General features: G+C 42.2%; 1 protein-coding gene across 9 annotated transcripts in view; it reads left to right on the top strand.

Moving 5' to 3' along the window:
* Positions 1-21,444, top strand: part of LOC115204073 (far upstream element-binding protein 3) — a 33,467-nt gene extending 12,023 nt beyond the window's left edge. For 2 of the 9 annotated variants that reach the window (XM_029769354.1, XM_029769353.1), the window contains exons 7-18: positions 3,844-4,006; positions 4,324-4,422; positions 5,290-5,497; positions 5,838-5,962; positions 6,108-6,242; positions 6,644-6,785; positions 16,925-17,085; positions 17,354-17,427; positions 17,636-17,712; positions 19,226-19,297; positions 19,494-19,624; positions 19,761-21,444. In XM_029769354.1, coding sequence (XP_029625214.1) covers positions 3,844-4,006; positions 4,324-4,422; positions 5,290-5,497; positions 5,838-5,962; positions 6,108-6,242; positions 6,644-6,785; positions 16,925-17,085; positions 17,354-17,427; positions 17,636-17,712; positions 19,226-19,297; positions 19,494-19,624; positions 19,761-19,790 — 1,417 coding nt within the window. In that variant the 3' untranslated portion in view covers positions 19,791-21,444. Of the gene's footprint in view, positions 1-3,843; positions 4,007-4,323; positions 4,423-5,289; positions 5,498-5,837; positions 5,963-6,107; positions 6,243-6,643; positions 6,786-16,924; positions 17,086-17,353; positions 17,428-17,635; positions 17,713-19,225; positions 19,298-19,493; positions 19,625-19,751 lie in introns of all 9 variants that reach the window. The other 7 variants (XM_029769355.1, XM_029769357.1, XM_029769356.1 and 4 more) reach the window with 7 other exon arrangements.
* The last annotated feature ends 5,179 nt before the right edge of the window (positions 21,445-26,623 follow it).

Raw genomic sequence — 26,623 nt, 5'->3', positions numbered from 1 at the left:
TCTGGAGACGCCGTGGAGAACGTTCTGCTGCCTGCAACATCCTCCAGCATGACCGGTTTGTCGGTGGGTCAGTCATGGTGTGGGGTGGCATTTCTTTGGGGGGCCACACAGCCCTCCATGTGCTCGCCAGAGGTAGCCTGACTGCCATTAGGTACCGAGAAGAGATCCTCAGACCCCTTGTGAGACCATATGCTGGTGCGGTTGGCCCTGGGTTCCTCCTAATGCAAGACAATGCTAGACCTCGTGGCTGGAGTGTGTCAGCAGTTCCTGCAAGAGGAAGGCATTGATGCTATGGACTGGCCCGCCCGTTCCCCAGACCTGAATCCAATTGAGCACATCTGGGACATCATGTCTCGCTCCATCCACCAACGCCACGTTGCACCACAGACTGTCCAGGAGTTGGCGGATGCTTTAGTCCAGGTCTGGGAGGAGATCCCTCAGGAGACCATCCGCCACCTCATCAGGAGCATGCCCAGGCGTTGTAGGGAGGTCATACAGGCACGTGGAGGCCACACACACTACTGAGCCTCATTTTTACTTGTTTTATGGACATTACATCAAAGTTGGATCAGCCTGTAGTGTGGTTTTCCACTTTAATTTTGAGTGTGACTCCAAATCCAGACCTCCATGGGTTGATAAATTGGATTTCCATTGATTATTTTTGTGTGATTTTGTTGTCAGCACATTCAACTATGTAAAGAAAAAAGTATTTAAGATTACTTCATTCATTCAGATCTAGAATGTTATTTTAGTGTTCCCTTTATTTTTTTGAGCAGTGTATATAAGTGTGCACAATTTTTAGACAACTATTAGTGTGCAGAATCATTAGGCAACTAAATTACAAAAATAATTTCACCTCACTTGTTTTCTAAATTTTTAGAGTAAGTGTAACAGATAAGTAACACAAAATGACAATTATATAACATTTTTGGCCTTTCAAAAATATTCAGTGACCAATATAGCCACCCTTATTTTCAATAACTGCCATGAGCCTTCATCCATGGGGCCAGGTCATTATTCAGGCATCTTTGAGGCCCTTGCTGGCTAGCCAAGCAGTGGAGTACTTGGATGCATGTGATGGAGCATTGTCCTGCAAAAAGATCATGGCCTTCTAGAATGCTGAGGACTTCTTCCTGTACCACTGTTTGACGAAAGAATCTTCCAGAAACTGGCAGTAGGTTTGGGAGTTGAGTTTCAGTCCATCTTCAACCCGAAAAGGTCCAACTACCTCATCCTCAATGATAGCAGGCCATACCAGTACCCCTCCTTCACCTTGCTGGCACCTGACTCAAAGTGGTGCCCTGTGTCCATTACTGATCCAGCCATGGGCCCATCCATTTGGTCCATCAAGAGTCACTTTCATTTCATTTGTCCATAAAACCTTTGGACAAAGAAATACCTGAAGACAGATTTTTCAATCTTGACGCTTCAACTTGTGAATCTTATTCAGTGGTGGTCTTGTTTCAGTCTTCTTGGCCATGTCTCTGAGCACTTGACACCTTGTACTTCTGAACACTCCAGGTAGGTTGCAGTTCTGGAATATGGTGGCACTGGAGAATAATGGGTTCCTGGTAGTTTGACGTTTAAATCTTCTCAAGTCTTTTGCAGTTAATTTGCGCCTTTTCTTCCCCATGCGTTTTTTTGAGCCCCAATTGACTATTTGCAACAAAACATTTGAATGTCCGGTGGTCACACCTCAATAGTTTAGCTATTTAAAGAGTGTCGCATCCGTCTGAAAGGCATTTTACATTTTTGGCTTTTCCGTGTCGGTTAAATTTATTTTTTGGCCCATTTTACCTGAGGTAATGAGGCTGCCTAATAATTATGCACACCTTGATATAAGGTGTTATTCACTTTCGCCACACCCTCCCTCATTACACAAATACATATCACTTGAAAATGATTAAATCCAATAAGCATTCAAGTTTATATGGTTTGGAGTTCGAAAATGTGAATAGAAATAATGATAAGGTCAGAATACTCACTTGCCTAATAATTGTGCACGCAGTGTACTGATCAGAGGGAAATATATTGTAAGGAAACATGCCAGCTCAGCAACGTGACACTAGAGCTGGGCAATATGACAATATGGATTTTTGGCCATAAATTGACAGTTTTTGTGATAATGGTAAATCAGCAGTTTAATTATGATAAATCATTTTTTTGGGCGTGGAGGTCATATAGCAGTAGTGTTGTAGTCGAGTCACTAAACCTCAAGGTCCAGTCCCGTGTGCTCAAGGTCACGTCATGAACCCCTATGGCTGAAGTCTGAGTCCCAGTGCTTGAGTCCTGCTCTAAGTGCTCTAGTCTGAGAGCGAGAGAACAAATTCAAAGACGACCTACTTTTCAATACTCAAGGGGAGAGGGACAATAGCTAGACTGCTTTATTTTTAAATGCAATACTATAGTTTTCAATTTCATAAACAGTATGTTTTTTCATAACCAGGCAAAGCTAAATGGTAGGCTGGTGACTGGTGGTTACGGAGAAGCAAGCGAGTCGCTTTGGCGTCTTGTCGCTTTGGCGTCTTGTCGCCTATGAGCGGTGCCTGCCTGTCTGCCCACATCTTTCTCCTCCGCAGCTCACCAGCTGATGTAGGCTGTGTGTGGCGCTTCCTTCCCACTGCGAGAGAACAGACCCCTCGCTGCTGAGCACATCCACTGCTGCTAATATTCTGCTTATCATAGTAGCCTATCCAGTCCAAGTGCAAATACAAGTCACAAGAAGGCCCCAATGGTCGAGTCACAAGTCGTGAAAATCAGAACTTGAGTCAGAGTTCCGGACTTGATTACTGCAACACTGTCACAATAAATGGAACTATTATGCCAGATAACAAAAAGGGCCCCCTAGACAAAACATTTTTCCAGTGCCAAGACAACTGAGATGGTAGCCTAAGATTGATAAAGTAAGCAATTACATCTAATATATCTTGGAAATGCATGATTTTATATTTTGATGTGCTACCTTTAAAAATAGTATCCAGAATGATCAGATTTATTTTTGGCTCCAGAGAATTTGCCGAAATCTTTTTCCATATTGACCTATAGGTTATATTATTCACCAGCTGATTAACACTTAGCTAGATTGCTAACTCTAAATATGATATTATTGCTATATAGCAATGTAGGCTAATTGATGAATGTATCAGTAAATGTAGGCTAATGTCCCACAAAAGCTTTCCAGCGCTATGCCTAATCTATGTGATGTAGGCCTATTCACTGTAAATAGCACGCTCTGCTCCGCAGGGGCATCACAACCATGCTACACAGCCTACTCCGGTTGTAAAGTGGTGCCATGAACTCAATATTAAGAGGTGAGAAATGCATGATATACTGTCAGAAAGCTGTCACTCTCCGCTCTGTAACTAGAACATTGGCTGCTTTGAAAACTATTTTTCCCGCAATAGCGTTTTGAAGAAAGGTCATATGCTGATGCTTCTCCGACTGCATCTCTCCCTCTGCGCGCAGTGGGGAGTGGGAGCCAGCAGCCGGCAGCGAAACGGAGACCGGCATATACTTTCATAGCAGGAATCAACATAATGCATAGACTATTACTGTTGACCAAATAATGGTTTTACAATCTACGGGAACGTTGTGTAGCAAGAGGAAGGCTGTGTCGGTTTATCGTACAGCTCTATGCGGCGCCCTCCTGAACTCCCAACATAATGACCAGCACCGGATGAATGGTCTGGTGCTGTTATTAGGTGGCACCACCTTACAATCCCTTGACTCTACTCAATATCTAGTTTTTGCACATGGAGAAACCCACCAGGTATAGTTTGTATGCATGGCCTGGCTGTTTATGAACATGGACATGAGTGGACTGTGCCCCTTCTCTCCCACCAGGCAGGCCAAGAGGCTGCTGAGCCAGATTGTGGACCGGTGTCGGAACGGCCCGGGGTTCCACAGCGAGATGGACAGCAACAGCGCCATCCAGGAGATCCTCATCCCTGCCAGCAAAGTGGGCCTGGTTATTGGCAAGGGAGGGGACACCATCAAACAACTGCAGGTACGTGCACGAGACACTCAGAGTGGATTCTGTGGTTGAGGCACACGTGTATTAACAACATGCGCAGGTCTTAGTGATTTGTTTTTAAGCGGCTAAATAAATGTCTTATGCCACTGTTTTGGGTTATTGAAGTTAACTACATTTGTTTAGGCAGTTCTTCAAAAACCTTGGGTATTGAAATGGAGGAAGTTGTCAATAAGCAGTGGGAAGATATCTACTCGTTTGTGCTTCATTGTCAACATTATTCAACCATCTCACTTCCTCTACATCTGGAATAGGAAGTTGATATTTTTTTTGGACCTGTTTTCCCCCCACAGGAGAGAACCGGAGTGAAGATGATGATGATCCAGGATGGCCCCATGCCCACTGGAGCAGACAAACCCCTGAGAATCACTGGGGACCCCTACAAAGTGCAGGTCAGTCAGTCCCTGAAACCTGGATCCCCTCCTTCATATCCACACTCCACGCCTGCTCAACAAAAATATAACGGCGACATGTAAAGTGTTGGTCCCATGTTTCATGAGCTGAAATAAAAGATCCCAGAAATGTACTATGCGCACAAAAAGCTTATTTCTGTCAAATTTTATGCACACATTTATTTACATCCCTCTAAGTGAGAATTTCTCGTTTGCCAAGATATTCCATCCACCTGACAGGTGTGGCAAATCAAGAAGCTGATTAAACAGCAGGATCGTTACAGGTGCACCTTGTGCTGTGGACAGTAAGTGTGCAATTGTCATGCTGACTGCAGGAATGTCCACCAGAGCTGTTGCCAGAGAATTGAATGTTAATTTCCCTACCATAAGCTGCCTCCAATGTCATTTTTGAGAATTTGGCAGGATGTCCAACTGGCCTCACAACCACAGACCACGTGTAACCACGCCAGCCCAGCACCTCCACACCCGGCTTCTTCACCTGTGGGATGGTCTAAGACCAGCCACCTGGACAGCTGATGAAACTGAGGACTATTTCTGTCTATAATAAAGCCCTTTTGTGGGGATAAACTTATTCTGATTGGCTGGGCCTGGCTCCCCAGTCATGTGAAATCCCTAGAATAGGGCCAAATGAATTTATTTCAATTGACTGATTTCCTTATGAACTGTAACTCAGTAAAACTGAAATTGTTGCGTTTTCTATTTTTGTAAAGTATAAAGACGTGTCGTAGAAGACCAATGCGTTTGAAATTGGCAAGGAGAGAGGATTCAAGATATCAATCAGCCTTTTTGTATATTACAGTTAAGAGATGTTAACGTTTCTGTGCTGGTGGCATGGGTGTTCTGCAGCAAGCACGCGAGCTGGTGGTGGAGATCATCCGGGACAAGGACCAGGGAGACTTCCGGGCCAGCAGGGGAGACTTCGGATCCAGACTGGGTGGAAGCAGCCTGGATGTGGCAGTCCCCAGGTTTGCTGTGGGCATCGTCATTGGCAGGAACGGAGAGATGATCAAGAAGATCCAGAATGACTCTGGGGTCAGGATCCAGTTCAAACCAGGTGAGACCGCGCCCCTCTACTAAAGGCTTTGTCCATTGTGCTTGGCTAATACAATTGTCAATGTTAGTGATGGCCTCAATCTTGAATCAATCTGGAATCTCTTGTTTGCCTGTCTTGTTCTTCAATCGACTCACATGGTGGTTGTAACAACAAATGATGTCTTAGAGAATCTGTAATGTTCAGTGAGGCGCTGCCATGATTACACTTCTAAGCGACTTAGTCATGCATGCATACTTTACCTATGGGTGGTCCTGGGAATCAAACCCACTACCCTGTTACAAGTGTCATGCTCTTCCAACTGGGCTACAAAGAACCATGTTAATGTAACAGTTCTGACTAGTGTCCCCCTCTCCTTCAGACGATGGCATCAGTCCCGACCGGATTGCCCAGGTGATGGGCCAGTCTGACCGCTGCCAGCATGCAGTGCACCTCATCAACGAACTGGTCCAAACGGCACAGGTACAGGTACAGCACCGATTCCACTTTTTTTACTTTACATATTTTGCCATGAAATGAACAACCCCTTATAAAAGGTATCAGATTTGTTCACAGCCTTACAGTATTTCTGAAGTAAGCTATGCCCCCCTTAAACACCTTGTTGCCTGTGTAGCAGGCCTCCCCAGCCCATTCTCTAGCTGGCTGGCTCCCGGACAGGGCCAGCCTGGCCCCCTCTCAAGCTTCTCTGGACCCCCTAGCCCTGTGGCTGGGTGGTGGGGGGGACCTCCTCAGACAGGTGTACAGACAGGTAAAAGGGCAGTGGGTCTCCACCTTCTTGCTAGTTTCTGTCACCTGACCCACTGCACCTGAGCAGAGAATGTACACTGGGTGGGTGGGCTTAGTCTCTGAGGCATGTCTCCAACTCTAGAACATACAGAGACTCCCACATGGTGGCGCTCTTGGTCATATCCCATGGTTTACTCTTTCTATCGGGTCGAAGGTAAAATAATGCAAGTCACACAAATTTGAAGAGAATGCCTATCTGAGCTATTTAATTAGTTTAATTTGCCAAGACGTTGCTGCACTGGTGGTACTTGGGGGGGGGGGGGGGGGGAGAAATGATAGAGGGGAATGGTTGAGGTGTGTAAAATGTTTGTGCTGTGGTGTCTGTCTAGGAGCCTGTTCTCACCCTCTGGTTCCTCTCTACAGGAGCGGGATGGCTTTGGGAGTCCCGTGGGGCCCAGAGGCCGGGGCAGAGGCCGCGGAGACTGGAACATGGGTGCGCCTGGTGGACTGCAGGAAGTGACGTACTCGATACCTGCCGACAAGTGTGGCCTGGTGATTGGAAAAGGTAGGAAAGCAAACGCTGTGAGTAAATTATTCTGCAAGTTTTACATTTGGTGGTGTCAAGATCCATTACCAACAAAAACAATCTTTGTCATTTGGATGCATTTGTGAGTAAAGCCAACAGCCCATTTAAAGTCATACTCCGGTCTCATTTTCACCTCATTTAACACGAGTTAATTAACAAAAGGCACATCTCAATAGGTGGTCCAGGTATGACATGGAACAAGTGGGGGGGTGGGGATTTCCTCGTTTCTTCAATATTGTACCTCAATCAAGGTGGGAGTCCGGTGACATCATCAGACCAACTCCTTGAAAGCCCTTCTCGAAGTTCAGTTGAGCAAAATAGTGTTTATTTAACTAAAAAATGTAGACTTTTTTTTTACCCTTTAGTGTGTGTACTTCCAATAGGAAAAGTAATAAAAAAAAATGTTCGAGGACATCCCCAACTGTGCCTTCTCGGGGAAAACCAAGCCTTAATGCATAATGTTGTCTTTCAGTCGATTCTTTCTTTTACCAGCGGTCTTCATCACTTAAGAGGCATACGCAATTTATCAAGAACCTTGATTATGCCCAAAGTGAATCATTGCCAGGCCATTAGCTTGTGCTTGTTCTCTCGTGATGAAATGCCATTTAAAGTTGCACAATGAGCCCGTATGGTGTGGGTCCAGCCACCCCCTCACCTCACCCCCTCCACTGGCTCATGCATGCAGCACAAGTGGCATTCTGTCCCATCCCTAAGGGCTTAATGACAGGGATAATGCATGTAATGTGACATTAATTGTTAAAGGTTCATAATAACAGCCTTCAATCACGTGGAAGGTTTCCTGGCATCTAATGAGGCCCTTTCAGCTCAATGGAGTGGAGTGAGGGAATGAATGAGAGGAATTAGCTTATTGGCCATTCATGCTCACTCCATTGCCAGCTATTTAAAAGTCATTGACCATTGCGCTTACGGAGGAGTCCTGAGTGTGTCCCTGTCCTATGGGTGTGTGTGCCGTGGTGGGCGTGGTTAGAGGGGGGGGCTCTTTACCTATGATAGAAAACAAGGCAATAGAAATGTCAAGTGGCTTTTGTGAGGTGGGGGGGCGAATAAACCTGGGCGTTGCGTCCCCCTGTGAACCCCCCTCCCTGCATTAGCATATGAACTGGTCCAATATGACTGTGGGTCTGGGCCCTGTCAGCCTAGCCTTAGAGACTGAGGTGATTAATATCTTTACGATGCCTTTATGCAGCTGCTTGACCCACTGATTACACCCCCAAATACACACAGCCTGGTAACTTGGGGCTCACGTCACCCACCCACACATACAGGGCATAAAATGTACTTTTTGGTCCACCAGCCACTGTGGCAGGTAGATGGATAAAACATTTTTTTAAATCAACCAGCCTCATTTTTTATTTTTTTACCAGACCTTTTTTCCCCCCAGCTAAAATGACACCAACAAAACAACAGATGAGCATGCTTTGTAATGTTTCTAAAACAATAAATGCATTACTAGTAAGAAGTAATGTGGTGGACTGTCACGATGTTTTATTAAACAGTCTTTTAACCAAAATATCAGATGCGACAAATTCACCTGCCCCTTTTTAAGGGCGGGAGGTTACCGTGGTAGGTAGCGTGACTCTAGTCATGTTTGTGCTAGTGAGATTGAGTCTGACATGTAGGAGCGTTGTCTTCTCTTCGCTAGCAGTTGAAACTCAAACATAGGAAAAACCTATGTAAATAGCCAAGAAACACAAGGATAAAGTTGACTTGAGGAGACTTTCGTTTCAAGTAAATTAGACCAGCTTTTTTGCCTGTGCGGCAACGTTTCTAAAAATGAGACTTTCACTCAGCTCTTCACACGGGCCCAGCCCCCAGCCAGGCAGTGTTGCAGCGCAAGGTGTAATAGGCTATGTAGGATTCGTAGTTCTTCGACTTTAACATTAATTTACCAGCTATAAAAACAAAATGTAAAATACGTTGAAAACCGCTACTGCAGCATTTATTTTACTATAAATGTGATCCTACTTGACTGTTTTTATTCACAAATGCGAGTGAAATGCTCGCACTGTGGAGCCCTGCCAACTCATCTTACCCACTAATGCCAACATCTACCTGCTGGTGTTTATTTTAGGCCCTGCACCCATACCCCCATGCTTTCTTTTCAACTTGAAACATTTTCGCTTTCTTTTTAGGTTGAACTATAGGCCTACTGGTTTTTAGTTTAAAGTATACAATGGTACCATTTCTTTGTCCGTTAAGACCCATACAGAGCTGAACACGCAGCGACGCAGACCCCTCTACGTCGGAGATTATACATACTGACTCAAATGTTGTTAGTGCCTGTTGAAAGTATTCATACCCCTTGACTAATCCATTTTGTTACAGCCTGAATTCAAAATGGAATTTAAAATTCTGATCCATCTACAAACAATACCCCATAATGACAGTGAAAACATGTTTTTAGAAATCTTAACAAATTTGTTGATTTAAATACAGATATCTCATGAGTCAATACATGTTAGAATCACCTTTGGCAGCGATTACAGCGAAGTCTTTCTGGGGAAGTCTAAGAGCTTTGCACACCAGTTGTACCAAATTTGCCGTTCTTTTCAAATTCAAGCTCTGTCAAGTTGATTGTTGATCATTGCTAGACAGCCATTTTCAATTCTTGCCATAGATTTTCAAGCTGATTTAAGTCAAAACTGTAACAAAGCCACTCAGGAACATTCAATGCCGTCTTGGTAAGCAACTTCACTGTATATTTGGCCTTATTTTTTTTTTTTTTAGATAATTCTCCTGTTGAAAGTTGAATTTCTCCCAGTGTGTTGGAAAGTGGACAACCAGGTTTTCCTCTAGGATTTTGCCTATGCTTAGCTGTATAACATGTATTTTTATCTTAAACTCCCTAGTCCTTGCCGATGATGAGCATACCCATAACATGATGCAGCCACCACCACGCTTGAAAATAGTGTTGATGTGTTTGACCCAAACATAACGCTTTGTATTCAGGACATAGTTTAATTTCTTTGCACTTTTGTTTTAGTGCCTTTTTTTAAACAGGGTGCATGTTTATTCTGTATATGCTTCCTTATTTTCACTCATTTAGGTTAGTATTGTGGAGTAACTGCAATGTTGATCCATCCTCCGTTTTCTCCTATTACAGACATTACTCTGTTTTAATGTCATCGTCGGCCTCATTGTGAAATCCCTGAGCCGTTTCCGTCCTTTTCAGGCAACTGAGTTAAGGATGTCTTTGTAGTGACTGGGTGTTTTGATACAGCTTCCAAAGTGTAATTAATAACTTCACCATGCTCAAAGGGATATTCAATGTGGGTTTTTTTACCCATCTACCGGTAGGTGCCCTCCTTTGCGAGGCATTGGAAAACCTCCCTGGTCTTTGTGGTTGAATCTGTGCTTGAAATTGACTGCTCGACTGAGGGACCATACAGATAATTGTGTGTGGGGGGGCACAGAGATGAGGTAGTCATTCAAGAATCATGTTAAACATTCCATGCAATTTATGCCTTGCATGGTTTGGTATTCTCCTCCACATACTCACAATCCAGAGAAGTATCTAGTGTCAGGGATTTTAAAATGGGACTTTATTTGTTTATACAAATATCACTACATACCCAAATGGATGTTTTATAATAGGAAATCTGTTAAGTCACTTTACAGAACTGTTATTTCCCAAATGAAGATGACCCAAAATTCATTAATGAGAGAGTTTTAGTATATCTCAATGTAATGTGAATATTTTATGGGGGGGCTAATTGTTTGCGGAATGCAACTAGAGAAGTCATCAACTATCATCTTCTGGCCTCGCGAGTGGCGCAGCGGTCTGCATCGCAGTGTTTCAGGCGTCAGTACAGACCCGGGTTCAATCCCAGGCATAGGGCGGCACACAATTAGCCCAGCATCGTCCGGGTAAGGGGGGTAAAGGTAAAAATAAAAAACCGATATTCCGAACATTTTAAGGTATTAGACCCATCTCTTTTGTTGTGGTTTTTGTTAACTGTGGAGATGGGAACATTCAACTGAAAGAGTACTTCTACTCTCCTGTCCATAACTCCTATTCAAGGATTTCCTTTTTTTATAAACGTTTTCTTGAATTTCATTTGCATTCAGAAACATTCTTGGAGCAGACAAATGAGAGGCAAATGATTGGGCTTCCTGACGACTATTTCGGCCAGTAAATAAACTGCCTTTACCCTTGGTTCTATTGGCCAATGTACAATCTCTAGAGAAACTGGACGAGCTCCGTTCGAGACTATCAACGGGACCTGAAGAGCTGTAATATCCTGTTTCTCTGAGTCGTGGCTGGACAAGGACATGGATGATTATCTAGCTGGTTTTTCTATGCATCGTCAAGACTGAAAGGTTGCCTCAGGTAAAGTTAGGGGGGTCGTTCCTTTTCGTTAACGACAGCTGGTCTGCTGTATCTCTAATGTTAAACAGGTCTCTAGGTTTTCTTGCCAGAGTAAGAATACCTCATGATAAGCTGCAGACATACTATTTACCAAGATTTTTATCTACAGTACCAGTCAAAAGTTGATACCTACTCATTCCAGGATTTTTCTTTATTTTTACTTTTTTCTACATTGTAGAATAATAAGGAAGACATCAAAACTATGGAATCTTGTAGTAACCAAGTGTTAAACCAATCAAAATATATTTTAGATTTGTCAAAGTAACCACCCTTTGCCTTGATGACAGCTTTGCACACTCTTGGCATTCTCTCAACCAGCTTCATGAGGTAGTCACCTGGAATGCATTTCAATTAACAGGTGTGCCTTGTTAAAAGTACATTTGTGAAATTTCTTTCCTCAATGCATTTGAGCCAATCAGTTGGGTTGTGACAAGATAGGGGTGGTATACAGAAGGCCCTATTTGGTAAAAGACCAAGTCCATATGTCAAGAACAGCTCAAATAATCAAAGAGAACTGAAATTACTTTAAGACATGGTCAGTAAATCTGGAAAATTTCGAAAACTTTGAACATTTCTTCAAGTGCAGTCGCAAAAACCATCAAGCGCTGTGAAACTGGCTCATGATGACCGCAACGGTTAAGGAAAAGCCAGTTACCTCTGCTGCAGAGGATAAGTTCATTAGTTACCGTCCTCAGAAATTGCAGCCCAAATAAATGCTTAAAGTAACAGACATCTCAACATCAACTGTTCAGAGGAGTCTGTGTGAATCAGGCCTTCATGGTCAAATTGCTGCAAAGAAACCAGTACTAAAGGACACCAATAAGAAGTCTTGCTTGGGCCAAGAAACACAAGCAATGGACATTAGACCGGTGGAAATCTGTCCAAATTGAGGTTTTTGGTTTCAACTGTCGTGTCTTTCTGACGCAGACTAGGTGACTGAATGAGCTCTGCATGTGTGGTTCCCACCGTGAAGCATGGAGGTGGTGTGATGGGGCTTTGCTGATGACACTGTCTGATTAATTTAGAATTCAAGGCACACTTAACCAGCATGGCTACCACAGCATTCTGCAGCGATACGCCATCCCATCTGGTTTGCGCTTAGTGGTACTTTCATTTGTTTTTCAACAGTACAATGACCCAACACACATTCAGGCTGTGTAAGGGCTATTAGCCCAAGAAGGAGAGTGATGGAGTGCTGCATCAGGTGACCTGGCCTCCACAATCACCCGACCTCAACTCAATTGAGATGGTTTGGGATAAGTTGGATTGGGCTGAAGAAAAAGCAGCCAACAAGTGCTCAGCATATGTGGGAACTCCAAGACTGTTGGAAGAGCATTCCAGGTGAAGCTGGTTGAGAGAATACTGAGTGTGCAAAGCTGTCAAGGCAATGGGTGGCTACTATGAAGAATCTTGGATATAAACAATATTTTGATTTGTTGAAAACTTTTGATTACTACCTGATTTCATAGTTGTGATTTCTTCACTATTCTACAGTGTAAAAAATAAACACCCTTAAATGAGTAGGTGTGTCCAAACTTTTGACTGTTAATGTATTTTTCATAGATGTCTATTTACCGCCACAAACCAATGCTGGCACTAAGACCACACTCAAGGAGCTGTATAGGGCCATAAGCAAACAAGAAAATACATAACTGGAGGTAGTGCTCCTAGTGGCCGTTGATTTTAATGCATGGAAACTGAAATCTCTTTCCTCATTTTTACCAGCATGTCCCTTGTGCAACTAGATGCTACAACTCTAGATCACTTTTACTCCACACACAAACGCATACAAAGCTCTCCCTCACCCTCCATTTGGCAAATCCGACCATTACTATATATATCCTGATTCCTGCTTACAAGCAAAAACTAAAAAAAAGAAGTACCAGTGACACGCTCAATACAGAAGTAGTGCAATGAATCGGATGCTAAGCTACATGGCTGTTTCACTAGCACAGACTGGAATATGTTATGGATTTCATCCGACAGCATTGAGGAGTTTACCACCTCAGTCACCGGCTTCATAAGTGCGTCATGGTTGTCTCCACAGTGGCGGTACGTACGTATCTCAACCAGAAGCCATGGATTACAGGCAACATCTGCATTGAGCTAAATGGTAGAGCTGCCTAAATGTCAGCAAGACAAATTACCTGATCGTGGACTACAGGAAACGGTGTCCGGAGCAAGCCCCCATCCACTTCGACAGGGCTGTAGTGGAGCGGGTCGAGAGCTTCAAGGTCCTCGGTGTCCACATCACTAAGGAATTGTCATGGTCCACACACACCAACGCAGTGGTGAAGGCCGCACTACAATGCCTTTTCCCCCTCAGAAGACTGGAAACATTTGGCATGGCCCCTCAGATCCTCAGTTCTACAGCTGCACCATTGACAGCATCTTGACTGGCTGCATCACCGCTTGGCGTCAGGCCCCAAGGCACTACAGAGGGTAGTGCGTACGACCCAGTACATCACGGGGGCTGAGCTTCTTGCCATCCACAACCTCTATACCAGGCGGTGTCAGGGGAATAGAGGTCGACCGATTTTATGATTTTTCAACGCCGATACCAATTTTTTATTGGGGGACCAAAGAAAGCTGATGCCGATTTTATTTATTTATTTTTATATATATATATATATATATATATATTTTATAATAATGACAAAACAATACGGAATGAACAAGAACACTTATTTTAACTTAATATAATACATAAAATCTATTTAGTCTCAAATAATGAAACATGTTCAATTTGGTTTAAATAATGCAAAAACGGTGTTGAAAAAAAGCGCTAATGTTTAAGTTCCTTGCTCAGCTGGTGGTTCAATATTCCCAGTTAAGTTTTAGGTTGTAGTTATAGGAATTATGACCCGTCGACTATTTCTCTCTCTACCATTAGTATTTCATATACCTTTGACTATTGGATGTTCTTATAGGCACTTTAGTATTGCCAGCCTAATCTCGGGAGTTGATAGGCTTGAAGCCATAAACAGCGCTGTGCTTCAAGCATTGCTAAGAGCTGCTGGCAAACGCAGTAAAGTGCTGTTTGAATGAATGCTTACGAGCCTGCTGCTGCCTACCATCGCTGAGTCAACTGCTCTATCAAATCATGGACTTAATTATAATGTAATAAACACAGAAATATGAGCCTTTGGTCATTAATATGGTCAAATCCGGAAATGATCATTTCGAAAACAAAAAGTTTATTCTTTCAGTGAAATACAGAACCGTTCCGTATTTTATCAAACGGGTGGCATCCATAAGTCTAAATATTGCTGTTACATTGCACAACCTTCAATGTTATGCCATAATTTAACATTTTGGCAAATGAATTACGGTCACAGTTCGCAACGAGCCAGGCGGCCCAAACGGTTGTATATACCCTGACTCTGCTTGCACTGAATGCAAGAGAAGTGACACAATTTCCATAGTTAAAATAAATTAATGTTGGCAGGCAATATTAACTAAATATGCAGGTTTAAAAATATATACTTTTGTGTATTGATTTTAAGAAAGGCATTGATGATTATGGTTAGGTATATTTGTGCGAAGATTGCGCTTTTGAAAAATCATCACCCGTTTGGCGATGTCGAAGTAGGCTGTGACTTGATAATAAATTAACAGCCACTGCATTGATTATATGCACCGCAGGACAAGCTAGTTAATCTAGTAATATCATCAACCATGTGGTGTTAACTAGTGATTATGTGGAGGTAGTTTATTTTTTAATAAGATAAGTTTAACGCTAGCTAGCAACTTACCTTGACTCCTTGCAGCCACAAGATCCTTTTGACGCTGCACTCGTGTAACAGGTGGTGAGCCTGCCACGCAGTTTCCTCGTGGAATGCAATGTAATCGGCGTCCAAAAAGGCCACTTACCGATTTTGTTATGAACTTGAAATCGGCCCTAATTAATCGTGTCAACCTTGACGGCGGAAGGCCCTAAAGATTGTCCATGAGTCCAGCCATCCAAGTCAGACTGTTCTCTCTGCTACCGCACGGCAAGCGGTACCGAAGTCTGGAACCAACAGAACCCTGAACAGCTTGTACCCCCAAGCCATAAGACTGCTAAATAGTCAACCAAGAGCTACACGGAATATCTGCATTAACCGTTTTTTTGCATGAAATCTTGACTCTTCACATACGCTGCTGTTACTGGTTATCTATCCCGTTGCCTAGTCACTTCATGCCTACCTATATGTACATATCTACCACAATTACCTCGTTCCCCTGCACCTTGACTCAGTACTGATACCCCATTTTATATAGCCAAGTTATTGTTACTCATTTATTCCTTGTTAGTTATTTTTTTTTTCTCTGCATTGTTTGGAAAGGCTCATAAGTAACCATTTCACTGTTAGTCTACACTTGTTTACGAAGCATGTGACAAATAACATTTTATTTGATTCTCACTTAAGTTTAAGCGCCTGGTTGATTTTCCCATACTGCTGGCCAACTTGTCTGGGCTCCCTCCCCCTTACCCTAAGTCCCTCGCCAGTTGCACTTTATATCCCCTCCTTTTTTGTCCAGCTTACTAAACCAGTCTCAATAAGGCCGTATGATGTGGTCCCAGCGAGGCCCAGTTCATGAAATGAATAGTGTGGCTCTTCATTCCCCTCTGCTGTCTGACTGGGGGGACCTCATAATGGCTTCATTAAGGCAGAAGTTTCATTTGGTTGACAATGGGTTAATGGCCCATGTGTAGTCTATTGGCAGCAGGGAAGAGGCTATGGGAGGAGGAGAGGTTTGGATGAGCGTTTTTACTGCGAGGTCAGCTGGGGTCAGCCCAGTGTCAGCCACCAGTAAACAAATGTGTAATTGATGTTGGGACAGCCCCCTCGCTCCTTTCACTGGGATGGCAGGAGGGGGGAGAGAGGTTGTAATTGTATCCCCCCCTCTCCCCACAACGCAACATGGAGTTGGGAAAGCAAAAGGAGACTAACGACATCCCAGAAAAAGGATACGCTTTAATTTGTCTTTTCTCCCCTATCTAAGTTTCATTTCTTCCTGCTGGTTTAATTGCTCTCCTTCACGTCAGGAAGCTGCCGTCTGATTCGTCAGCGTGGGGGAGGAAGTGTTGTCCTCCTTTGTCTCTGATTAGCACGGATGTTAAAATAGAATGGGGATGAAGGTGTAGGTATCACTACCACTAACCCCCAGTCGGTTGAGTTTACGTACGTGTCGTGAAGTCTAAAGGATAGAACCAGACAGCAGAGGAAGAACTGTGGTGGTTTTTAAGAACCAGACAGCAGAGGAAGAACTGTGGTGGTTTTTAAGAACCAGACAGCAGAGGAAGAACTGTGGTGGTTTTTAAGAACCAGACAGCAGAGGAAGAACTGTGGTGGTTTTTAAGAACCAGACAGCAGAGGAAGAACTGTGGTGGTTTTTAAGAACCAGGCAGCAGGGGAAGAACTGGGGTGGTTTTTAAGAACCAGGCAGCAGGGGAAGAACTGTGGTGGTTTTTAAGAACCAGGCAGCAGGGGAAGAACTGTGGTGGTTTTTAAGAACTGTGGTGGTTTTTAAGAACCAGACAGCAGGGGAAGAACTGTGGTGGTTTTTAAGAACCAGGCAGCAGGGGAAGAACTGGGGTGGTTTTTAAGAACCAGGCAGCAGAGGAAGAACTGGGGTGGTTTTTAAGGACCAGGCAGCAGGGGAAGAACTGTTGGTGGTGTTTTTTACTAACTGATTGATTGGAGGTAAAATGTAAACTTGTGTATTTCCTCTTCCCTAAAAGGTGGAGAAACCATCAAGAACATCAACCAGCAGTCCGGAGCGCACGTGGAGCTGCAGAGAAACCCGCCACCTAACACCGACCCCAACGTGCGCATCTTCTCCATCCGCGGCACCCATCAGCAGATGGAAATGGCCCGCCAGCTGATCGATGAGAAGATTGGGGTAGGTGGTCCTTTTTATAACCCCCCCCAAAAGCTATTGTCTGGCCTGATATTCATGAGGGCACTTGTCAAAGGGGGGTGCAACTGGTTCTTGTGCCCCTACCGTCCACCAGTATGTCACCCGGGGTTAAACATGAAGAATCCATCAAATGGACTTAATGGAGTGCGTCAGCGGCCAGCCCTGCCCTTTGGCCTTGCCTGTTCACCCCCGTTTAACCACAAGTGTGGTCTCTCCTCTCTCCTGTCCTTTCTTGCTCTCTCTCGTCTAGGCCTCAGGAATGGGGGGAAACAGCAGTTTTGGTCTGAACCCATTCGGCCAAGGACCAACTACCCCGCATCAGAAGTGAGTAGCTTCTTGGTCTCCCCACCTTTTACCACTGTTACATTTGTCTAACATGCCTTCATCTACCTTCTCGGCTGATACTTACACTGACCAAAATATGGAAACAATGATTTAACAATTCCCATGACAACACAATTAGTATAAATATAAACTGTGACCGTAGGTCTCTTAAACTGTCTAACATGCTTATCTGTTTTTGTGGTGTTAGTGGACCCCAGACATTCCTGACAGGAGGATGGGGCACAACATATCAGACATGGCAGGCTCCGGGCCAGCAGGACCCCAGTAAGTCAGTTAGGTTCAGGGTGGGATACCCATAACACTTAATACCAATATCGGTCCGCCATTTCACTACAATTCCTTGATATATAGAGACCATCAAAATAATGCTGGGCATAACAGTCCCTCCCCAGAGAAATGAAAGAGGACAAAGAGGTGGAAGGAGGACTAAAACTATCTATGTCTTATGCTCTCTGCTCTGCTTACTGACAAGACTTTGCCTGTTGACCAGAAATGTCCTATGAATACAAGGAATTGGAGAGATTAAAGACTGAAGGCTGGTTTTGGCAATGCTGCAGTGCATTTAAATTCAACTCAAGAGAGGGGCAGGGTAGTTCATGCATTCAAAATGTGACTAACTGTCCAGATATGGGTTTACTTAATTTTCATTCATTGTTTCTCCAAATTTCAAAGCCAATTTTCACTCCATGGAAGTTCTAGTTAGGGTTTGGGCTAAGTTTGGGTAGGGGCCACAAGCCATAGGATACAGTGGGACATGTCTGGATGGTAAGCCTCAGCCTCCATTGAAAGACCCTCATGCAGGAACTCTGTCCTCCAACAGTGTTATCTGTCTGGTTGCAGGTCTCAATGGATTCCAGACCGGCCAGATGGACTATTCCAAAGCATGGGAGCAGTATTATAAAAAGATAGGCAAGAGTCAGTCTTCTGGGGGGGAACAGAGGGAGCTGTAACACCACTAAGTTTCCCATTGGTCCTAGCCCCACATACTCTCCTTTTGTGAGGGCATTGGACTTAAGCTCATGGTCTCATAGTACTTTTTGTAGATGCAAGTGCTGACTGAGCCTTTCTCTTGATAGAGACTGACTTCCTGATTGGTTTTTTGGGGGGGCCAAGCAACAGTTGGCCCCTACAGGTGACCCAACTGTCAAATAAATATCTGTCTGCAAGCGTTCTCCCTGTTTCTCCCTTGCTGGGGATGTCCACAAGCACGTGTGTGCAGTATACACCTCGGAACCAGACCTCAAACCTTCACCCTGCCCTTGTTTTAAAGAAGTGTCGTGCAAAGAGTTGAGTGTATGGGCAGAAATATTCATGTCACCTTGACACCATTTGACGCCGATGATTGAAGTCAGAAGTTTACCATTTTTGTTACATGTTTGTGCAGCTGGATTGCTTAGTGTATCAATGCCATTTCAAAGGTGTAATGAGCAATCTCTTGATTTTATCAACAATGTACATTAGCATTTGTTTGAATAATTGAATATATTTGTGGTCCCGTGTGGCTCAGTTGGTAGAGCGTGGTGTTTGCAATGCCAGGGTTGTGGGTTCGATTCCCACGGGGGACCAGTACAGGGGAAAAATGTATGAAATTTATGCACTCACTACTGTAAGTCGCTCTGGATAAGAGCTTCTGCTAAATGACTCAAATTAAAAAAAACAAAAAGAAACATTTGAGTCGGAAGAAATTGTATTTATGGCGCCATACACATTAATTGGGGCGATCTTGGTAGCCGGTTTGGTGTGTTGTATTGACCCATTCTTGTTTTATTGTGCCCAGGTCAGCAGAGCCAAGCCCAGAGCAGTGGCTCTGACTACAGCAAAGCATGGGAGGATTACTACAAGAAACAGAGTAAGATTACACCCACGTGTTCACCAAACTCCTCCAATAGACTTGCCATTTGAGTGCACAACATCGGAGGAAGTAGATTTCTGCTCACTGTTTGATGCTGTCAGTAGTGCTCTATGCTCTGGTGCCTCCAACTCCCTCTCCCCTGACCTTCCTCTGTCACCCCCATTCCTCTTCCCTGTGCTCACCCTCTCCCCAGGCCAGGCAGCAGGCCCCGGCTCCCAGCAGAGCTCCCCTCCGGACTACAGTGCTGCCTGGGTGGAGTATTACAGACAGCAGGGGGCCTACTATGGCCAGGGTGCACAGCAGACACCGGCCCCAGGACTTCAGGTGAGATCCCAACTCTTGGCACCCTCTCCACCCGTTTAACTAAGAGGTTTCTGTAAGGTGATGTACTGTAACTTACACATGTAAATGTATGTCTGTCCATTGTCACTGATGTGAACCTGTTTTGCAGGATCATTAGAGAGGACACCCTTTAGTTGAAGATTTTTGAATCACTGAGAGGATGAAAACAAACCTTTTGTAACAGAGGTTTCTAGATTTGCAACGCCTTGAAGACTTTTACTTTTTTCTTAGTGAGAAACACTAGCTGTAGAATGACTTATACAATTTAAAAAAAGAATATTTCTAAATCAGGAACATTTAATTGTTACTAAATACTTGTGTACACCATTATTTTGAATTGACAATTTCCGGGATCCCTTTTGGACTTATGAGAGAGCTGTTTTGTTTTCTATTTTTTCCTTTTTGATTCAAATTACATTGCCAAAACGAACCCCGGAGTTGTAACTTTTCAGTAAACGCAATATAATCTATTTTTTCTAGTTCTGTTGCAATAAAATCGCAATTATGGGCTTAGCAGTCTTGAATGAATTTTTGTTTTGTCATAAGATGTTTTAAGAATGTGTAAAAATGTTTTCTTTTCCTTTTACAAAAAGCATTTTAATTCAGTGAGATGAAACTGTGATATTTTGTTACAGGAAATGTATAATTTTGTTGCAAAATACGAGATGTTGGCAAATGGCAGTCAATTCCTAATTTAATTCCTGTTGTGCTTTGTATTGTTTTTCCTTGTCTTTTATTGTACTCTGGTTTAAAAAAGGTGCAATATCTTATTTCATTTTTGAAACAAAGATGGGTTCTCTAATATTTTGACAGGCGTTTAACTTGTAGTTCTTAGATGATTTTTTTTTTAGGCATATGAAAATGTAATGAATAATTTATTACAATGATCTGATATGGGAAAAGGGGATGTTGCGTTTTGTGAGTTATTTGCCTTTGCTATCTTGTAAAACTATGTATGTATGCTTAGATACTTGACTAAATACTTTATTTAAAAATATATATATAATTAAATCAAAGAAGTTTTTTTTCATGGAGTCATTATCACAGGAAAACTGTCCCTGTTTTTCTGTTCTGTTTTCATACTGAAAATGTTCAAAGATCGTGAATGTGTAATTTGAAATTTGATGTTGCATCTTGCTATGGACAAAAATGAGAAATGCCAGGTTTTTATGTATGTTTTGTACCTAAATAATTCAAGACTGCTAAGCCTCTGGATTCTACCTGTGTAATAATTAATTGTAGTTTTTTATATGCTAAGTATTATGATCAAAATTGTCTTATTTGGTACCACCCAGTTTCCCTAATGCCCCATCCAGTACACACTGTGGACTCGTGTACAGTCCAATGCTAAACTTTTAAATTCATTTTTCTTTCTACTTTGTGTGATCTAATATATGTATGATTGATTAGTTACAAAATGAATCTAGTGTTAACTTCATTGCTTAATGAAAAGGGATATTATAATTTCAAAATGTTTAATTTTAGTGTTTTTTCCTTATGTACAGGTAACCGTGTATTAAAAACGTCAAGACTACCTTTGTTCTGTTAAAATTGTTTTATTTTGCCATTTGAAAGCTTAGTTTTCTTGTCACATTCCAGTATTGAGTGTTAACGATTTTATTGGGTTTAAACTGTGAAACCTTTCCGCTGCGCTCTGTTTTAAGACTAAGAGTATTCGCTATACATGAAGTAAATATAAAGGTCAAACTGTATGGTATGTTGTATAAACAGAAGATATATTTTTTTTCTATAGAACATTACTTTGCCAGTTCACAAATTCAAATAAATGTTCCGCAGTTGAAGTATACTATCTTTATTAGTTGCTACAGTGCCTACAGAAAGTATTCATACCCCTTGACTTCCACATTTTGTTACAGCCTGAATTCAAACAGGATGAAAGTATTTTTTTTTATCTCACCCATCTACTACACACACACAACCGCATAATGAGTGAGAACCACGTTTTTATCATTTTTTACGAATGTATTGCAAATGAAATGCAGAAATCTCATTTTACATAAGTATTCACACGCCTGAGTCAATACATATAAGAATCACCTTTGGCAGCAATTACAGCTGTGAGTCTTTCTGGGTAAGTCTCTACGAGCTTCTCACACCTTGATTGTACAATATTTGCACGTTCTAAAATACATCAAGTTCTGTCAAGCTAGACAGCCATTTTCAACTCTTGCCTTTAGATTTTCTAGCTGATTTAAGTCAACTGTAACTAGGCCACTCAGGAACATTCAATGTTGTCCTGGTAAGCAACTCCGGTGTATATTTGGCCTTGTGTTTTAGGTTATTGTCCTGCTGAAAGGTGAATTTGTCTGTCTGCTGGAAAGCACACTGAATCAGGTTTACCGCTAGGATTTTTGCACGTGCTTAGCTCTATTCGGTTTGTTTTTAACCCCCCCTCCTAACCCTAACCCCCCCCAAAAAAATATCCCTTGTCCTTGAAGATGACAAGCATACCCATAACATGATGCAGCCACACCATGCTTGAAAATATGAAGCGTGGTACTCTGTTGTGTAGGATTTGCACCAAACATAACACCTTGAGAAATTAGATTTTTCCTCTTATTTACTTTTTTTAACTAGTGCCTTAGGATGCATGTTTTGAAATACTTTTTTATTCCTGTCAGACCTTTTCACTGTCATTTAGGTTAGTATTGGGAAATAACTACAATGTTGATCCATCCTCAGTTTTGTCCTATAACAGCCATTAAAATCTTACTCTTTAAAAGTCACCATTGGCCTCATGGTGAAATCCCTGAGCGGTTTTCTTCCTCTCTGGTAAGAGTTAGGAAGGATGCTTGTATCTTTGTAGTGACTAGGTGTAAATGATAAACTATCCGAAGTGCAATTAGTAACTTCATGCTCGGAGGGAAATTTATCCATCTACTATTAAGACAATGTGGAAAAAGTCTAGGGTGAGAATATTTTCTGAATGCTCTTATGTCATGTTAAGCTCAAACCATGGCACATTTTTTTTTCGTACCATTTCTTTTGTTTTTTTCTTTGCTTGGCAGTTGGCAACCATACCTTAAGACATGAAGAAACAATACAAATGTGTAAAGTTCATATACATGTCCAGAAGATGCATGGCAGTGATTGCCCATTGGGAAAGTCAGGAGGATTTTTTTTTTGCCTAAAGATTGTTCACTTGCCCATAAACGAAAATAAGCAATTTACATGCAGAAGTGCCATTCTTTTCCCCCTGCCTTTACTCACCTATGTGTAGGTGAATCAGATCAGAACTGGAATTATTTGGGTTCCCATACAATCAGTTAAAAGGTGTTTTTTCTTTACCACAAGGTCGTGTGATCTCAGCTGTATGAATATGGCAATTGTGGTTTCTTATTGTATATGTATGTATATGCAAGTTCCCCCAATTCGGTGCCTTTGGAGATGTGTAACTTGGTAAAAATATATGTACTTTGTTTTCACCTAATTTTATCATTCTGTCAAAGAGCACATGTTCAATTTCATAAACATATTTTCCCATCTCGAGGTTAAATAAAATGACAAATTCAAAATAAACAGGATTGACTGTAACAGGGTTGTCTAGTTAATCTGTGACGGGGCATGGAAGCTTGTGTGCAACAGGGAGTAGCAATTGAATGCAAGCTTCACTTTTTTAATTAAAACATTCTAGCCTGCAGGGTAGAAGGCTTGACGTGTTAGCCTCGACCCGCTTAGTTTTCCACCACAAAACACCAGAAAAAGAACCAGCTCACCTGCTTATACACTGATTTCACTAGTTGATGTTACATTTTTATTTTAAGAAAGTAATAGTTTCACCAAATTAAAATGAGTTCAGGTAACAAGGTTGACCTTAATGAGGGAGAGGTGTAAATGAATCACTAACATGAAACAATCTTCAGAAATGACTTTGTAAAGCCCTAGTTATTTTGTTGCTTTGACTTTTGGCACTTTAGGAAGCCTTTTCAGATTGATTGAATTCTCTACGTGGTCTATATTAAAGAGCACTTTATTGAATATAACAGACTTAAAATTCAATATTGGTGCACAATTTCTACTTAATGTCAAAGGGACACAAAAGACACTAATTTCATGGAACGACCCAAATTCTTTTCATAGACCACCTATTGGCTGATTTTTAAAACCATCCCAATATCAGGGAAAGGGGATTAATTGATCCACTCTGCTGTTAAACCCATTTTAATGCATCATCACTGCGTGAACTTAATCTTGTGACCATGCATGAAAAGGTTTGTGGACAAGTTAGTGTATGCCATTTTTGCATTTGCCTTCTTTTTCAACCTTAGTGTATGTTCTACTATACGCTATTGTAGTTAATGAGATGTAATTTGGACAGCGCTTTATCTACCATCGACTTCAGACCTGGAGAGGCAGAGCCAGGCTGGACAACTTTTGCAGGTATGGCAAAACACTTGGTGGAATTCTCCTGAAGTTCTCCCATAGTTCAGTTAGGCATTGTTTTATACTATCGCAAAGCTTTATAATTCTCGTCTATACCAAAAATTAAACGCGTAGGTTGAGCATATTCTTGGATGCATTTTTTTTTCGTTATTCTTTGCTCGTCTCTGACTCTTCTCATTGTCCCGCTCCCTTTGTGAACAGTGCACAGGGGTGTCCCCAGAGCACCGTTATTGAGCAGCTTTGTCATCCCACATCTTTACTCCCCGTGGGGGGGCCTCGGCCATAGTGGACCCTACTCTGCCCCGGCCCTGTCCCCCCATTGATACTGTGCAGCTGTTTCCAAATCCAGCCCTTGATTTTGATCCTCTTGCTTTTTAATATGAAGCCCCTGCGGACAGTCCCTGGCCTGCTTGGCCATTGTATAGGCGTGATCATTTAGTTGTTCTCCAGACGGGTTGAGAGCCATGATTATGAAGGGGGACCATTCGTTTTTGAATAGGGTCTCTATGCTGCTGTGAAACCTAATCCCTATAGTATCGCTAACTGTATATGTTTCGTCTTAGGTGTACGCCAGGGAGTATTCATGTAGAGAATGTGAAGGGGACAGTATGTATTATGGCTCATTCACTGTTCACAGCGTTGGTCCTGAATAGCTGCCCTGTACAGCAATGAATAGTTTATTAAATGGCCTTTATTGATTTGTTCATGCAGGGCTGTCCAAAGAAAAATGGATGGTTGTGCAGTCTGTTTTACGGGTCTGAGTAAGTCAACAGTAAGACCAATTATTTGATGAAATGCAAGCATTTGATTATAGTCTAATTAATTTGGCCATTTTAACAATGTGTTTACTTAGGCAGGCTTGGTACTATCTGAGCAGGGGGGGTGCTCTCTCTCTCTCTCTCAAACACACACACACATGCACACATCTGCATTCCTCCTCTTTGCCCCCCCTTTAAAGCTCCAGTTTCGTTAAGCAGGTGTCCTGCCCCCCTGTGCCATTCCAGGGAAACCCCTTATGGGAGGAACTGGCCCTCTCTCACCTTTCCTGCAGATAAGCCGATCTACTGTATCCACCATGCTGGGATATCTACCTTAATCTCTTTTTAATGGCCCCAAGGAGGAGCCCAGGGGAGACCTGTCTGCCTATCCCTCTCAGCTGATATTCTGTTGAGGTTGTAGTTGGCAAGTAGCTTTTTTTAGAAACAGGAATGATTCAGCTTAGAAATTTATGACAATTTGTCTTCCGGTTGGGAATGTTTGTTTGGTTAAAATCTAAAAGGAGCTTGGTGTTTTTAATACGATTTATTCAGCCCACTTTAATGTTGAATGCTTGTTATATAATAGCATGGCTGAAGGGGTGTTTTTTTTGTCTTTTTTAAGAGGACTGTTTTAAGGAAAGCATGTTTTATGTAAGACTTTAAATTAGGAAATTCGGATTTACAGTAATTCAAAAACATTATAGGGGGTATTATGTGCTTGGTCTATTTCATGGGTGACTACAAATATTGAAGTAACATGCCATGTACAAAACAATTAGTCTTTGCAGCTATAATTTGATTAATGAAATAAAATAAGTTGTTTTAAATAAAATGATTAAAAAAAGCCCACTTAAGCTCAACCCCGTTAAACAATGAATTTCATATAGTGTATATTAAGTTTAAGAATATATAGGCTAACATAATTTGTAGTGATATAAGAACCTTTTAGTTTAATTGTTGTAGGCCTACAAGATTAATCTGCAATATTTTACTTTATTCTATACAACTTCATATTTCTTTAAGAATTTTAGGTTTATTGGCTGCTTGCCCTAGGCCTAAAATGTGAGATTTTTTAGCAAAATATTGGAAAGAAATCTATAGCAAATTTAAAGGCTATTGTTTAATCCATAGGCTACACTTTAATTTGGAAAATATTGGCCTAAATTGTTTTTCAATAGATCTTGACGTGTCCATCGCTTTACCAGACAGAAAAAGAAAAGGTTAATGCATGTAAGTAAATCAAATCCATGCGTTACCCCATTCCAATTAATTTAATTCCTCTTTAATAAAGACCGGTCCCTCCCCCCGGACCTACCATTTAACTCAAAGCTGATGCCTCTTAGTAAAATAAATGCTGAAATGCAATAAATGTAAATAAATCTGAGAACCAATCAGATTCAGCGAGGGGGACATTTCATCTGGGAGAAGGGACATATGTAGGAGGTGCCCCTCCTAACAAAACAAAAAAAGCAGCAGTGTGCACAGTCATCTTTTTTCGTGCTTTGTCACTCACCTTTTCACTATCTCTGTATTCAAAACAACCCGTTCTATACTTTGCATTTAGAATCCATATCTTCTTTTCCATTCGAATTCTAGTCCACATTCGTCAGAGACCAACTTTTCGGACCAGCCCCTTGTAGTTGTTGGAATGAAAGGCGGAGTGCATGGGTGTCAAAGTGCCCTCAAAACACCATGAAAGATTGATTTGCAGCACTTTTCAGCCCCCTGACATTACTTGGAGAGGAACTGAATAGGAAACCCGCGAGCCGGCGACGGAATAAAGATGTTCTCTCTGCTGGAAGAGAAGGAAAACTGCTCA

The sequence above is a fragment of the Salmo trutta genome, chromosome 12, assembly GCF_901001165.1.
Source record: "Salmo trutta chromosome 12, fSalTru1.1, whole genome shotgun sequence".
Classification (NCBI taxonomy): Eukaryota; Metazoa; Chordata; class Actinopteri; order Salmoniformes; family Salmonidae; genus Salmo; species Salmo trutta.
The sequence above is the reverse complement of the archived record's forward strand: the minus strand, read 5'-3'. Positions and strand labels throughout refer to the sequence as shown.